This window comes from Spermophilus citellus, assembly GCF_964194105.1.
Source record: "Spermophilus citellus genome assembly, chromosome: 2".
Taxonomy (NCBI): Eukaryota; Metazoa; Chordata; class Mammalia; order Rodentia; family Sciuridae; genus Spermophilus; species Spermophilus citellus.
In genome coordinates, this window is record NC_138183.1 from 249609666 (window position 1) to 249625240 (window position 15575).

General features: G+C 58.4%; 1 protein-coding gene across 2 annotated transcripts; it reads left to right on the top strand.

Annotated features, from left to right (window-relative positions):
- Positions 1-1175: 1175 nt before the first annotated feature.
- On the top strand, positions 1176-11707 carry RPS6KA4 (ribosomal protein S6 kinase A4). Of its 2 annotated transcripts, none has more exons than XM_081279066.1 (17): positions 1176-1310; positions 1398-1469; positions 2155-2373; positions 2464-2579; positions 3148-3255; positions 3481-3561; positions 3655-3758; positions 3871-4021; positions 6542-6706; positions 8233-8361; positions 8569-8702; positions 8803-8896; positions 9349-9522; positions 9599-9793; positions 10134-10293; positions 10485-10648; positions 10858-11707. In XM_081279066.1, the coding sequence occupies exons 1-17, from the start codon at positions 1256-1258 to the stop codon at positions 11050-11052; spliced, it is 2316 nt and encodes a 771-aa protein (XP_081135192.1). In that variant the 5' UTR covers positions 1176-1255; the 3' UTR covers positions 11053-11707. The 2 variants fall into 2 exon arrangements, with proteins under 2 accessions (XP_081135192.1, XP_081135193.1); XM_081279067.1 differs by having other exon boundaries at positions 1196-1310; positions 1398-1423.
- The last annotated feature ends 3868 nt before the right edge of the window (positions 11708-15575 follow it).

Sequence of the window (15575 nt, forward strand, 5' to 3'; positions counted from 1 at the left end):
GACAGGATGTGAGTCAGTGTACCTGGAGCCACCCGCGGGAAGGCAGGGCTGCTGGGGGCTGACCTGAGGCAGGCTGAAATTGCGGGCAGGTTTAGCTGGGAGGTGTGGCTCCTCCCTCCTCTCCACAGGAGGGTGGAGTCAGGGCAGGCCCGCCCTCCAGTGGACAGAAGAGCTGAGGGACCCCTCCTGGAGGTCTTAGGGTTGGGGGGCTCTTGTGGCTGCCCAGCCCTGCTTGGTGGTCTCTGGAGGCCGGGCCAGCCAGGGGCTCTGGGCCTGATGGGAGAGGGGACTTCCCCTGTGTGGCTTTGGTATTCCTTTTCTTATTTTGCGGTGCTGGGGACTGAACCCAGGGCTCTGCATGTCAGGTGAGTGCTGGCCAGTGAGTCATGCCCCAGCCAGGTATTCCTTCCTGAGGCCCAGTTCCAACACTCTCTTAGCCTTCCTGGCATCCAGAGCCAGAGGACCCCTGGAGGGACAGGAGCTGTCTGAGGCTGTGCAGGCAGCAGCTGGCCTCGGCCTGCTTGTCTCTCAGGTAAACAGTCAAGGAGTGACCAAAAGGGAAGCTTCTGAGCGCATCCTTGCAGGCCTGTAACCCTAGCCACCCAGAAGGCTGAGGCAGGAGGGTGGCAAGTTCAAGTCCACCCTGGGAAAATGAGTGAAACTGTCTCAAGATAAAAAATATAAAGAGGGTGGGAGATGTAGTTCAGTGGCTGAGTTTCCTGGGGTTCAATCCCCAGCACGGAGAGAAAAAAAGGGTGAGGAGGTGGTGGTTTAACCCCTGTTAAGTGGCTCACTCTTACTGGGTATGGAGAGAATTGAACAGAGTGGCTCCTCTGCCCTTGGGGCTGGCTGGTGGAAGGCAGGTTGTGTGGGCACCCCTCCCCAGGGCTCTGGACACCACTGGCTGCAAGGGGCATCCTGAATGAGCACCTGGCTTGGGGGCCAGGCCCCAGCAGCCACACTGGGCTATTTCAGTTCCCCGGGACAGGTCGAGTGGGGCTCAAGAGCGCGCAGCCCCGGCGCCTGCCCCAGGCTGGGGACACAGGGCCACCTCCGCTGGCTGCCCACCCGCAGCCCTGCGCTGTCACGTTCCAGCCGCCTGACTTAGGCCGAGCGGGGCGGGGAGCCGGGAGGCGGTGCCGGCGCCCGCTCGGCCCCGGAGGCGGCACCAGGAAGCGCCCGCCCCGGCGGGAGCCGCCATGTAACCGGCGCCGCCCGGAGCCCAAGCCGCGCGGGCCCCAGCGACCCGCCCGCCATGGGGGACGAGGATGAGGACGAGGGCTGCGCGGTAGAACTGCAGATCATCGAAGGTGGGTGCGGGGCCTGGTGGTGGCTGCCCTGGGCAGGCGATGAGGGGCCAGGGGCTAGCTGGGCTCATTCGCCCCCTGTGCCCGCAGCCAACCTGACCGGACACGAGGAGAAGGTGAGCGTGGAGAACTTCGAGCTGCTCAAGGTGCTGGGCACGGGAGGTGAGGACCCTGGCCACCGTGCAGGTGCCCCAGGCATAGTGCCTTGTGCCTCCAGCCTGCACTCCCGCCTGGGCCTGGGCCAGGCCACCGGGAAGGCCCCCCACCCTTTCCTGGCACAGCTCTCCCTGCCAGCCCCACCCTACAGTGCCAGGGTTTCATGCCCACTTCTAGGGAGCTCCACGTTGACATCATTACTCCTTGCAAGATCCTGCGTGTGCATGCCCCCTGCTGCCACTCGCCAGCCTCCCTGGGATCATGCACCCATCCCAAGTGATTTGCACAGCTCCTCCCCTCTGTGACAGCACCGGCCCATATTTTGCAAACTCCTTATCTTGGTGTGCACATCCCTCCCTCCTCTGGCCAGGAGTGCACCTCTGCTGCCCTTCCTCCATTTGCATCCCTTCCCATCCCTCTGAGCTTGGCAGGTTTGCATGTGCCCCACCCCACCCCCAGCCCCTGGAGTTGCTCTTGCCCCAGGCTGGTTTGCATGTCCCTTCTCTGGTGTAGCTGAGCACCCTCCGGAGATGTGCACACCTTTTCCTTAGAAGGCTCTGCCAGCATCTGGCACACATGCCTCTCACCCGCAGCGTGCACACCCTTCTGGGTTGGCATCACCCCCATTCCCACCAGTCTGCACCGCCCTCCCACTCACAGCCCACCCTCCACCCACTCGCTGCTCCCACAGCCTACGGGAAGGTGTTCCTGGTGCGAAAGGCGGGCGGGCACGACGCGGGGAAGCTGTATGCCATGAAGGTGCTGCGGAAGGCGGCGCTGGTACAGCGCGCCAAGACGCAGGAGCACACGCGCACCGAGCGCTCTGTGTTGGAGCTGGTGCGCCAGGCGCCCTTCCTGGTCACGCTGCACTACGCCTTCCAAACCGATGCCAAGCTGCACCTCATTCTGGGTGAGGGCACGGCCACATGCCAACTTGGGGGAATGGGGGCCGGTGAGGCCACCTGAGGGGGCCGAGTCTAACCACCAAGTGCACCTTCAGACTACGTGAGTGGCGGTGAGATGTTCACCCACCTCTACCAGCGCCAGTACTTCAAGGAGGCCGAGGTGCGCGTGTATGGGGGTGAGATCGTGCTGGCTTTGGAACACCTGCACAAGGTGGGTGAGAACCCAGCTTCCTGGCTGCTGCCATAGGAACTGGATCTGGTTGAATGAGGGGCCTCCAAAGAGGCAGTCTCATTTCATACCCTGGGCTTCCGGGGGGTGGGGTGGTGGCCTTGGTGGGGACCAGAGCCGCTTCCCCAGGCCTCCTGGCAGGAAGCCTCAGTGCTGCTTGGTGGGGTCCCCTCCCCTGGTGCCTCCTGGAAGGGGCTTTCCTCTCACCAGGAACTCCGGGCTGCCTTCAAGAACTTCCTCAAACGGAGACTTTTGACTTGTCTCCTGAGGCCTGGGCTCTTCACACAGCCTCCTTTCTTGGGGACCTCAGAGCCTGTCCTGCGCCCCCTCACTCCTTGATTTCCTTTGATCTTCAGTGGTTTCTTTTTAATCTAATGGTGCAGCTGCACCCTGGGCCCATTCTTGCCCTAGAGATGCCTTGGCAGGTGGATGATCTTCTCTGGGGCTCTCCTTACTCTGAGCAAGGGACCTGGTGCAGAGACCAGACCAGCGGTAGGAGCTGGGGAGGGTCTTGTGGAGGGAGCCTTAGTTCCCGTCTTGCTCCCGCCAGCTGGGCATCATCTACCGAGACCTGAAGCTGGAGAATGTGCTGCTGGATTCCGAGGGCCACATCGTCCTCACGGACTTCGGCCTGAGCAAAGAGTTCCTGACGGAAGAGGTGAGCGGGGTGTAGTCTCCGCTGAGCTTCCCTCATTCAGGCCTTTCCCTGCCCGTCTCTTCCTGTTCCCTGTCTGCATTCTGGGGGTGCAGAGTCAACAGATCCAGGAGTTTCCCCCATTTCACCCTCGACCTTGCAAGTTGAGCAAGTCCTGCTCTGAGCCTTGGAGGCCACTGGGGTGCGAGAGAGGAGTGGATGAACGAATGGGTCCTCTTGATCTTCTAGAAAGAGCGGACCTTCTCCTTCTGTGGCACCATTGAATACATGGCCCCGGAGATCATTCGTAGCAAGACGGGGCATGGCAAGGTTGGTTGGTGGGGAGGCTGGGGTGGTAGTGGCGGGGCGTGAGGTGGGAGCCCATAGGCCCTCACCACCCTCACCCCTGCCCCGCCTCGGCAGGCGGTGGACTGGTGGAGCCTGGGCATCCTGCTCTTCGAGCTGCTGACGGGTGCCTCGCCCTTCACATTGGAGGGCGAGAGGAACACGCAGGCCGAGGTGTCCCGGTGAGTGGGCTGGTGGCGGGGGGGGGGGGGGGCGGCCGAGGGGCTGCAGGGCCTGCCTGGGCTGGGCTGTGGGGGGGGCTCGCTGCCCCTGACGCCCCACCCATCCTCCCAGACGGATCCTGAAGTGCTCCCCTCCCTTCCCCCCCCGGATTGGGCCCGTGGCGCAGGACCTGCTGCAGCGGCTGCTGTGCAAGGACCCTAAGAAGCGATTGGGTGCGGGTCCCCAGGGGGCACAGGAGGTCAAGAACCATCCCTTCTTCCAGGTGAGGCTTCTGACCCTGTACATTCCCAGGTCAGGCTGCTGCTCTGGATGGGGGGACACTGGAGGGACAGTCTGAGCCGGGCCAGATCTACTTTATCCAGAAACCCTCAGATGGACAAGGCCGGTGTGCATGTTAGGGGCTGGGCTCACGCCGTTTCCACAGAAGCTGGGCAGGTGTGTTCCAGGAGGGAGGAACACCAGGCTCATCACAGTCGCACCTGGGAATGGACTGGCCAGTGCTTTCAGAGGACAGAGCCACAGAAGGCTGGTGTCCTGCCCAAGATGGCACGGGAATGGTGGGGAGTTGGGAGCAGATCCCTGCTGTGGATGGGTCTCTTATGGCTCACACGGGCACTGCAAGTGACACTCATGGCTGACAGCATCCACACAGGTGTTCTGCTCTTTGTTGCTGCTGGTCCTTGTGCCTGTATCTCAGGTGGACCGTGGATCAGGCCACGTGGGCTTTTGTTCCCTTGTCAAGAGCACATGCATGTTAGAGAGTGGCACACAGTGAACTCTGCCTCGTGAGACCTGGTTGACTCAGGCACTGCACGTGGCCCTGGCGTCACCTGCCAGAACCCTGTGACGGTGAACACCCATTGCAGGGCGGCCCTTTGCTGACATGGTTTCATGTTACTTTTGGAACCCTCTGAGGGTCCCCATCTTTCCACATGCAGAAGCTGAGGTTCAGAGAAGTTCAGTCATTTGCCCAGTGCCACCAAACCAGGCAGTGATGGAGCCAGATTCAAACCCAGGGCCAGTGGCCCTGAATGCCCGTGTCTCGGCTGCCACAGTCTTCTTTTACATGTGGGATCCGATTTGCCACTTATCTGACGTGGTCACAGGGCCACCCACTATGGACCCTCACTGTGGCCAGGGACTCTGCCACCCATACTGTGAATGCTGACCCTGGACCTTCCTAGCCATGCCAGCCTAGAAGGCGGCCCTGAGATGCTCGGAGGTGAAGTTCGGGGGTGGGGGTGGGGAAGAGGAGGTGACAGCAGGGTCGGTTTCCTTCAGTGAACTCTTCCAGCCCTGTGGCAAGAGGATTGCCAGCTTGAAGCTGGCCGAGGAAACTCAGCAAGACCCTGTCTCAAAATAAAATAAAAAGGGCTGGGGACGTACTTCAGTGGAAGAGCATTCCTGGGTTCAATCCCCAGTGCTTCAAAGAAGAAGAAGAAGGTCATAAATTCCTGAAGCTGGCTGGTGCCTGATGGGTCTGGGAGCGGCTGACTAGCCAAGCTGCAGACGCCCCCCAGGTCTTCGGGCCCAAAGCTTGGAAGGAGGGCTCCCTTCCTTCTGCCCTCTGCACAGTCTTTCTGGTGGCAGCAGTGCTCAGCTCCCTGATGGCAGAATGGGGGCCTTCAAGCCTCTTGTCTGCAATTGATCAAAGTCCAACTCAGAATGGTGGCGTCCACTGGGACAGAATTGGCTGCTAGCACCAGAGATCAGGATGGACAGTGACCTAAAAAGTCAGTGCTTTCTTTAGCTTTGTTCTCACACGAAAGAAGTGCAGAGGTTGGCAGGCCACGGGTGTGTGGTGTCTCCATGGTGCCAAGGTGTCTTCAGGAATCTAAGCTCTTCTCGTCTCTTCTTTTGGTTCTCTTATTCTTAGCATGTAGCCTCCAACCTGAGGGTTGCTTCGTGGCCCAGGCTGGCTGCTGAAGCTCTTGAACCCAGGGATGCTGTACCACTGAGCTGCACCCTCAGCCCTTTTTATTTTTATTTATTTATTTTTGAGACAGGGTCTTGCTAAGTTAAACTCGTGAAGTTGCTGAGGCTGGGCTTGAACTTGTGATCCTCTTGTCTCAGCCTCCCAAACCGCTGGGCTTATCGGTGTGCACCACCATGCCTGGTTCCCCTTTCCTTCCTGAGGATCTTTCCCTGCACTCCTACCTGGCAATTTTTGCTTATAAGTTTTTGGGCATCCCTAACATCAAGAGAGGGTGAAATATTGTATTTTAGTTCTGTACATTTTCTCCTGGAGTAAAATTGTGACTTCAGTGCTAAGAAAGACAGGGAGAGTAGATATTGGACAGGCAATTAACAGATTCCTCCACATTAGCTTACACACCAAAGGGCATATTTATACTCCAATGAGTGAAAAGTCCAAAGAAAAGTGGTCTGGCTTCAGGCAAGGCTGGTTACAGGTGCTGAAACTTCCTGGTTCTGCTTTTCTGCATGGGGACTTCATCATTAAGCCTCAGGAGGGTCCTGGTCCTCAGCAGTTCCAGACCCACCTCCTCCCAGTAGGATAGATTTACTTATTTGTCATGACAACTCTGTTACAAGCTCCAGAACCGGTGAAGTGTGATGGAGGGCGGTTCTCGGAGGGGAATAGGGGCTCTGTTACCAGAGGGAGGGAGGTGGGAGCTGGGAGGTAGGTAGAACAGCTGCCCGTCCCAGAGGCCAGGTAGGCCCTTGCCTTGTTGGGGAGCTGCCCATGGGGGTGACTCCAGTGAAGTGGGGTCTCCAGTACCTGCCCTTGGACCCCTAATCTCTGATGATTCCTTTTCCCCAGGGTCTAGACTGGGCTGCTCTGGCTGCCAGGAAGATCCAGGCCCCATTCCGGCCCCAGATCCGCTCAGAGCTGGATGTGGGCAACTTTGCTGAGGAATTTACTCGGCTGGAGCCTGTCTACTCACCCGCTGGCAGCCCCCCGGCTGGGGACCCTCGAATCTTTCAGGTGAGAACTCCTGGATCCACAGACTCAGAAGAGGAGGGAGCTTCGGTCTGCCCCTGCCCTGGCCGGCTGTGGGCACCACACAGGCCCCGGGTCCCGGTCAGGACGCAGCCTCTCCTCCAGGCCTCCCCACTTACAGATGCCTGGGGCTGTTGGTTATGGAGACAGTGCAGCAGGGTACGTGTTTGATGGCTCATGGTTTAAACTTTGTGTTAATTTCCCGTCTAGTCCATCATCCCCTCGTTATAAAAAAATACTGTTTTTGAATTACTCACGTGCTTATGTGGGCATCCAGGAGGTGCCACATTTATCCCGTGGCTCTGCAGGCCCCTGTCACTGTGCAGCTTGCTCTTCACTAGCACCCCCCCCTGATGCGTTGGGGGCACCACTCAAGTGCCCAGAGGCTCCAGGATGCACCTCTGTGTCTTTGTGCACGCTGTTCCCTCTACCTTCAGTGTCCTGCCACAGTAGTCCCCTGGCAAGCCCCCATTCACCGGCTCCTCCTCGACCACTCACCAGGCCCCTAGGGTCACCCTTTCCCTGTGCACCAGCCCTCTGCAGATGGCACCTTCTACTGGGCAGTTTGACCTGTTGTATCCCGACTGGTCCAGATGCCCCCAAGAGGTGGGACTGTGTGTTCAGTCCTTGTGTCCCTAGGCCCAGCTCTGATGCCCGGCCTGTAAGATGGTCCATACGTAGTCAATAAGAATAGACCAGTATCAAGGATGGATGGGTCAGTCCCTGTATGAAACTCCAGAATTGACAACTCTGCTCCAACGCCCCTCACTGCACTGTCCCAGTCTGATGAGAAAGTTGGTTTTTGTTAATCATTGGTTAATTTCCATTCATTTATGTAACAATTAAGAAGTGTGTATTGAATACCTGCAGCGTGCCAGGCACTCATCTGGGCACCCGGGATGTATCAGTGAACCTAACAGAGGGAAGTCCTGTCTCTGAGCAGCTTGCATTATAGTGCACAGTGGGGCTAGGTTTTCAGGGGAGAGCAGCACACAAAGTTACCCTTGGAACTCTCTGGAATTGCTGGCACATGGGGCCCCAGGAAAGCCAAAGAATTAACTCTGGCTTCTCTCCGCACGTCCTCAGTGGCTCCACCTTGCCAAGGGGGCCAAATTCTGGTTTGAAAGGGAAGGATTTTTTTCCCCCTCAGTAGCGTTGACTTCTCATGAACCGAGTGTGTATGATGTCAGGCCACAGTGCTTTCATGCTTTTGCCTGTCATTTTCTTGGTCACTAGCATGTGCCAGGTACTTTGGGAGGGACCTCATTGTGTTGAGGAAGGTGGGGTCAGAGACTGGTGGGGGACTGACAGGGCCCCAAGCCATTATGAAGCCAGGTGGAACAGAATGTGTCCACCATCCCCTCTGCACCAGGATGCAATGGGGACGTCCCCCACAGTCCCTTTGCCCAGGTCTTCCTTCTGCCTCCCCCACCCTCTGGCGTAGGCTTTCCAGTGTTCCTCACCCGCACCCCTGACCCCCATGCCTATGTGCCCTTGACCGCACCTTGCAGGGATACTCTTTCGTGGCGCCATCCATCCTGTTTGATCACAACAATGCTGTGATGATTGACGCGCTGGAAGCTCCCAGCGCTGGAGACCGGCCTGGCCGGGCAGCGGTGGCCAGGAGTGCCATGATGCAGGTGGGCTGGGCTGGGCTGGGGAAATACTAACTTTGGGTGTGAGGGGTCTGGGCTGCGGAATGGGGTCTGGGCTGCGGAGTACGGCCTGGGTGCACCAGGCGTCCCCAGTGTCTTTGATGAGGTCCTGAGCCTTTTTGAGGTGGGTCGTGGTGTGGTGTGGCCATGGGTCTCCAGGGTGGGCCTCTGATGCGCCCCCTTTGCCTCCAGGACTCGTCATTCTTCCAGCAGTATGAGCTGGACCTTCGGGAGCCGGCTCTGGGTCAGGGCAGCTTCTCTGTGTGTCGTCGCTGCCGCCAGCGCCAGAGCGGTCAGGAGTTTGCAGTCAAGATCCTCAGTCGCAGGTGGGAGCGACCCCCAGCCAATTGGCCTGGGTGGCGGGGCTGGCAGAGGGCCACTCTAATCCCAGAGAGCCACTCTAATCGCGCCTGCTCCATTCCCCAGGCTTGAGGCGAACACGCAGCGCGAAGTGGCCGCCCTGAGGCTGTGCCAGTCGCACCCCAACGTGGTGAATCTGCATGAGGTTCATCACGACCAGGTGACTGCTTCCAAGCTGAGGTGGACTGCAGGGACGCCAAGAAGAGATCAGGAGGAGGGGCCTGAGGGCCATGGGCGGGGCGTAGGATCGGATGTGGTGTCCTTGGGGTCCTGAGGGGACCCAGGAGGCCGAGAGGTGGGATTTGAGGGCAGTAGTCCCGAGGACTGTAGGGCGGGCCGGAGGATGGCCTAGGAGATGGACTTTGCGGAGGGCGTGTAAGGTGTTAGGATTTACGGGGGCGGGGCTTTAAAGTGGCCAAAGAAGCGGGTCCTGGGAGGGATAGAATCCGAGGACTGGAGGTGAGGCCTCTGCGTGGCTCTTGCGGGTGGTATTAAGGTCAGGGCTGGAACCTGAGGGGTCGGAGGACTGGGGACGGGCCTGGCCGCTGTGTGCGGCTGGCTGGGTTCCGTCAGTGGAGGCGTGGTGACCGTGGCCCTCCGCGCCACCCGCAGCTGCACACATACCTGGTCCTGGAGCTGCTGCGGGGCGGGGAGCTGCTGGAGCACATCCGCAAGAAGCGGCACTTCAGCGAGTCGGAGGCGAGCCAGATCCTGCGCAGCCTCGTGTCAGCCGTGAGCTTCATGCACGAGGAGGCGGGCGTGGTGCACCGCGACCTCAAGCCCGAGGTGGGCGAGGGACCTCGGCGCTGGGCAGGGGTGGGCGCGCGAGGCCGCCTCTGACCGCGGGCCGCTGTCCCTATAGAACATCCTGTACGCGGATGACACGCCCGGGGCGCCGGTGAAGATCATCGACTTCGGGTTCGCGAGACTGCGGCCACAGAGCCCCGCCGGGCCCATGCAGACGCCCTGCTTCACGCTGCAGTATGCGGCCCCCGAGCTGCTGGCGCAGCAAGGTTACGACGAGTCCTGCGACCTTTGGAGCCTGGGCGTCATTCTGGTAGGAGTCGTGGTCCCCAAGAAGGTTTCAGGTTGGCCCAAGCCTGGGTTGGAGGTCTTCCTGATTGGGGAGTAACACGAGGCGGGGGACCAGGTCGTTTTAGTGGGGATGGCTGGTTTGCATCTAAGACTGAGATCGGGGGTCTTCCTAAATACAGGGCGTCGCTGTGATGTTGGGGTTGAGGCATCCGTGTACTAGGGGTAGAAATCAGGGTTCATCATGCTAGGGTCTCAGGAGTCACCCCAGGGTAGAGGCGAATGGTTCTGTGGGTGGGCTTAGGGGTCAGCCTGGGCCCTGCAGCCTGTAAGGTCTCACTCTACCCCCGCCCACCTTCTCCTAGTACATGATGCTGTCGGGGCAGGTGCCCTTCCAGGGGGCCTCAGGCCAGGGCGGGCAGAGCCAGGCAGCCGAAATCATGTGCAAGATCCGCGAGGGACGCTTCTCCCTTGACGGGGAGGCCTGGCAGGGCGTGTCAGAGGAAGCCAAGGAGCTGGTCCGAGGTGCGGAGCTGGAGGTCGCAATCCATGGTTGGGGACGGGGAGGTCATACGGTTACTTATTCTGGGGCAGCCATGGTCACTGGGTCCGGTGTCCTCGTTGGGGGATGGATAAGGAGGAGAGTGGGGCTGTTTGGATCTCTGGGTGCAGCCTCCACATGACCCCTTTTTCACACTTCCCTGTCCCTCCTCCAGGGCTGCTGACTGTGGACCCCGCCAAGCGGCTGAAGCTCGAGGGGCTGCGGGGTAGCTCTTGGTTGCAGGACGGCAGCGCGCGCTCCTCGCCCCCACTGCGGACGCCGGACGTGCTGGAGTCCTCTGGGCCAGCGGTGCGCTCGGGGCTCAACGCCACCTTCATGGTAAGGGCGGGGCCGGCGGGGTGGGCGGAGCCTCGATCTGGGTTGGGGGGAGGCGGCGGAGCCCGAGCCTGGAAAGGCCGGGTCAACCAAGCCTGGCCTCGGGTCCTTTGGGGTCCTCACCTTTGGGAGGCTGGGGTGAGGGCCTGCAGGTCAAGACCTGGTAGGGGGAGGGCCAGCTGGGATCGGGCCTCACCCTGCCTTCCCACCAGGCGTTCAATCGCGGCAAGCGGGAGGGCTTCTTCCTGAAGAGCGTGGAGAACGCGCCGCTCGCCAAGCGGCGCAAGCAGAAGCTGCGGAGCGCAGCCGCCTCCCGCCGCGGCTCCCCCGCGCCTGCCGCCCCGGGCCGGGCCCCTGCCGCCAAGGGAGCCTCCCGCCGAGCCAACGGCCCCCTGCCCCCCTCCTAGCCCCGCACCACTGTGACCCCTTCCCCGGAGGAGCTGGGACCTGGCTTCTGCCGGCAGCTCCACCCCGTCCCCGGGAATCGCCCCTTCCTCACTCTCCCGCACCCCACTCCCAGACAGAGCAGAAGTATTTTTATAAGCAGAGAATTTTTTATGTCTTACCAGATAGAGTTAGGGATACAGGGAAGGAGGGGCTGCCGGGAGTGCGTGTCGCCGCCCTCTCCCAGACACTGTCTCACCTGGCGGAAGGTCCCGCCCAGGGGCTGCTCCTACACGCTGGGTTGTCACCGGCGAGAAACTGGGACCCCTCCCTGTTCTCCCTTGAGGCGTGGCTTCTGGGAGGGGACACTCCTCAAGCTGTCACTTTATGGACTGTCTGTGCAATTATGTCCACCAAAGACCTGTGTTGGGGGGATTGAGGGAGAGACCCTGGGGCCCCCTGAAGTATTTCTGCCTCACTTCACCTGCTTCTCCCCTATTGGGGCTAAGGAAGGAGGTAGGCGACCCTTAGAGGGGAGGCCCCTTTCTCACCCACCCTTTCCCCTTTGGCACAGCTGCTCCTGGCCGAGGGTGGGGCCGTGTGGGCTGGGCATCCACCGTCACTGCCTCAGCCCATCCAGGCTGTGCCTTTGACTTTAAAATAAAAGTCCACCCAGTGCTGTGTGTGGCACCTGTGCCTGTGTTTGTTCCTGGGACAGGGTGTAGGACCTGGGGGTGGGTGGGAGGGACAGGTAGATCTTATGAACAGCAACACCGACTTTCATCTTGGGTACCTGTACAGCTCTGCCAGGTATTTAGGATTCTCTTGGTTGTAGGTAATAGAAAACCGAACCTAAACTTGCTTAAGCAGCACACAGGCATTCTTAGGCTCTTTTAACTGTAACTTCAGGTGAGGCCTGATCCAGAATAAAAAACGTGATCAGGACTCTCTTTCCCAGTCCCACCTCTTCATTCTGCGTCCTTGGCGATGCTCTGGACTGAAGGACTCTCCTTGTGGCCCTTCGAGGGGTGCCAGGTGCTCCAGAGTCTGTGATTGGAAAGCAGACTTTGCCTAGATCGCCTGTCTCTATCTCCGGATTTCAGGGCTTGGATTCCCCGAGGAAGTTTCAACCTGGGCTCTGATTGGCTCTCCTTTAGGTCACGTGCCTACCGTGAGCCAATCACTTTGGCCAGAGATGCCATGTGCTAATTGGCTGTTAGAGCTGGATGGTGGCCTTCCCCTTGAGAAGCTGACTGAATGGGTGGGCTGAGGGGAGGTCGGTTGAGCCAGGCTGGCCACTGTGGATCTCACAGTGACCACAGCGTCAAAACATGGTTCCCTCTCAGGGAGTGTCTGGAACTCCTTGCTGGGTGACCCTTGCTGGCCCTTGTGGCCCCAGGGCAATGGTGGCCTGAGCACCTTTGCTGGTGTCCCAGGTCAGGGTCTTTTGTCCATATAATGTGGCTGTCCTGCCGGCCCGCACCCCAGGGCCTGCCTGGATAGCACCCCAGTTTGTCTCCCCGTGGCTCCTCCCCACTTAGCGACCTCCTGGGACCATTTCATGGGGGAGCTTCCTCTTTGGGCCTGAGATTTGCTGCTTGGACAAAAAGGTACCTGGAGACTTGAGGATCTGAGCTGGGCCCCCAGAGGTGCCAAAGTCAGGGCAAAGCCAGGGGGACCTCGGGAGCAACCGCTGCTGGCTGGTGGGCAGGTGGTGCCCTGTGGAAGTGGATCCGTTGGGGGTCGCGGGGTACCCAGCCAAGTCCCATCCTGTCGATCTGAGAAGGCAGGGAGGGACCCGGGACAAGGCTTCCAGGAGGAGGGGAGGGGAGACATCTCGAATTCTGACTCCTGAGTTACGGCACTCCTGAGTGCCACAGGAGCAGGTCACCTCATAGCCCTGGGCCTCCCCATCTGTCATCGGGAGGAACTCCAGTACTAACAGCTGTGAGTGCAGGCGCTCAGCACCAAGAGGGCGCGTTGGGATTTAGGGAGTCTTGCGATGCGCAGAAGCCCCCCCTCGCACTGTACAGGGCAGTCGCATTTAAGGGCACGAAAACGTCCTATGTCCTCCCACTCGCTCACGAGCACCAGGTGTTCTTTGCCTGTTGGAAGAGTAGAGCCGAGTCTCTCACCTGCAACTTCTTCACCTCTCACCCCCTGTCGTTCACAGCCACTCTGTGAAAGGGGACCTCAGCTTCATTCGAAGGTGAAGTAACTGTGAAGTGGCCCTGAGGAGGGAGCTTGCTAAGATGGCAGAGCAGGACTCCAAGGGACGAGTCAGCCTTGACTGAACCTTGCCTTTACCCCCTGTGGCTGGGATCCTGCAGATGGGTGTGTTGGGCTCCAGGCTGGCCAGGGTGTGAACCTGGAGGGCTCGGGGTGGGCACAGGCCGGGAGGTGGAGGCAGAGGCCAGCGATCATGCTCCCCTCTTCCTTCCGCCCTCCTCCTCTCCCACTTTTGCTGGGAATGGAACCTCGCGTTCCCTCGGCCAGTGCTCCACACCCAGCCGGGACTCCGGCTTCTCCTCGACTTGGGCTTCTGACCAGCCCAGCCTTACCGAAGAGTTGGGCGAACTCACCTCCTGCATTGGGCCCTGATTTCTCCTCTTGCTCCCTTAAGATGCCGATCGATGTCCTGAGAAAGACCTGGAGCCCCGTAACCCTCCGGCTCCCTTTGAGCCATGTTAACTAATTATGGCTAGAACCCAAGTCAGGGGCCCGGGGTTTAGACGGTGCCTTGGGGCAGCCACTGTTTAATCCAGGGCAAGGTCTTCTCCTCGTGTTCTGAGGGGCTCTAAATAAGAATATTCTGCACTAATGAAGGACTTGCAGACAGGCCTGTACCAGGCAGCAGAGGCTTGTGTTTCGGGGGTAGGCAGTGTGTGGTTTACGATAAGGGCATGCACAGGGAAGTCTGGGTGGCTTTTATTGATCAACCACAAGGGCTGGCAGCCCGGGCAGCCTTCCTGTGTGATCTAATCAGCAGACTCACGCTGCACCAGAGACGGGCCCTCTGCTTTCCAGCGGGCCACAGTCCCCACTCCTCCCTATTGCTCACACTGGCGCCGTCCTTCATGGATCTCCCTCATGCCTCCAGCTATTTGAGTTTGTGACTCTGCTGCACAGAAATGGAAGTTGTAAGGTATCAAAGATGCCCTGAAATGTTTTTCTTTTGTTTCAAAAGGTAAATTTAATTAATTAATTAATTTTTGTGGTGCTGGAGATTGAACCCAGGGCCTTTTTTTTTTTTAAAAGAGAGAGTGAGAGAGGGAGAGAGAGAGAGAGAGAGAGAGAGAGAGAGAGAGAGAGAGAGAATTTTTAATATTTATTTTTCAGTTCTCGGCGGACACAACATCTTTGTATGTGGTGCTGAGGATCGAACCCGGGCCGCACGAATGCCAGGCGAGCGCGCTACCGCTTGAGCCACATCCCCAGCCCCAGGGCCTTTTTTTTTTTTTTAATATATATATATATATTTTTTTTTTTAAAGAGAGAGTGAGAGACAGTGAGAGAGAGAGAGAATTTTAATATTTATTTTTTAGTTCTCGGCGGACACAACATCTTTGTTGGTATGTGGTGTTGAGGATCGAACCCAGGCGGCATGCATGCCAGACAAGCACGCTACCACTTGAGCCACATCCCCAGCCCCAGAAACCAGGGCCTTGTGCATGGAGGCAAGCACTCTAGCAACTGAGCTATATCCCCAGCCCACAAAATGTAAATTTAATTTATATCCGTGAAAAGAAAAGAAGTTGATGTGATTCGAAATCCAAAGGGCACACAAAGAATGCACAGAGAAAAACTGCCCAGTGTCCTGACCCTCAGCCACCAGTTCCCTGTTCCTAGAAGCAGCTAATGCCAGCAGTCCTGTGTGGCCTTGCAGTGTAGTCCAACAGGGACTGGGACGTGACTCAGTGGAAGAGCCCTCGTCTGGCCTAGGGGACACCTTGAGTTCCATCTCCAGACACACACACACACACACACACACACTCACACCCCACACGTTAATTGAACCTTAATTGACTGATTTTGTATTTGTCAGAAAAATACAAAAGAGAGGAAAATGAAAAATCATCTGGCTTTCTCCCCATAGATAATCTTTGTCCCTTGACATTTTGATGTATGCACTTTCAGATTTCTCTTTATCAATACAGATTTTAATTGAAATGGCATCAATAGGTGGAGTCTCCTAGCCTGTCTCAAACTCAGCAATCGACTGTGATTATCTTTCTATGTCAATGATGATATTTTGCAGTTTTTTCGTAGCCATCCCGGATCTGTGTACGGAACGCCATGATTCATTTCTGTGGTGTCTGTCTGCGGCTCGGCGGACCCCCTCCATTCCTGGCTCTTCTCCCTGGTGCTGCAGCGAGCATCCTTGGATCCGCCTCTTTACTCACCTGTCCAAATATTTCCTCAGGACACATTTCCTGGAAGTGGAATTAATGGGCTAGAGGATATGCCCATGCGTGCAGCTTTGGAGGGCTTTGGATGAATTAGCTCCAAGTGTCTTCAGAAAAACCCTGCCATTTTCTGTGACTTG

What these genes read in the sequence shown, in the direction of transcription:
- RPS6KA4 (XM_081279066.1), top strand. Translation starts at nt 1,256, where the DNA reads ATGGGGGACGAGGATGAGGACGAGGGCTGCGCGGTAGAACTGCAGATC. An exon ending in CAAGCTGCACCTCATTCTGG is followed by an intron (nt 2,374 to 2,463) that starts GTGAGGGCACGG and finishes GTGCACCTTCAG; the next exon opens with ACTACGTGAGTGGCGGTGAG. An exon ending in AGCCAAGGAGCTGGTCCGAG is followed by an intron (nt 10,294 to 10,484) that starts GTGCGGAGCTGG and finishes TCCCTCCTCCAG; the next exon opens with GGCTGCTGACTGTGGACCCC.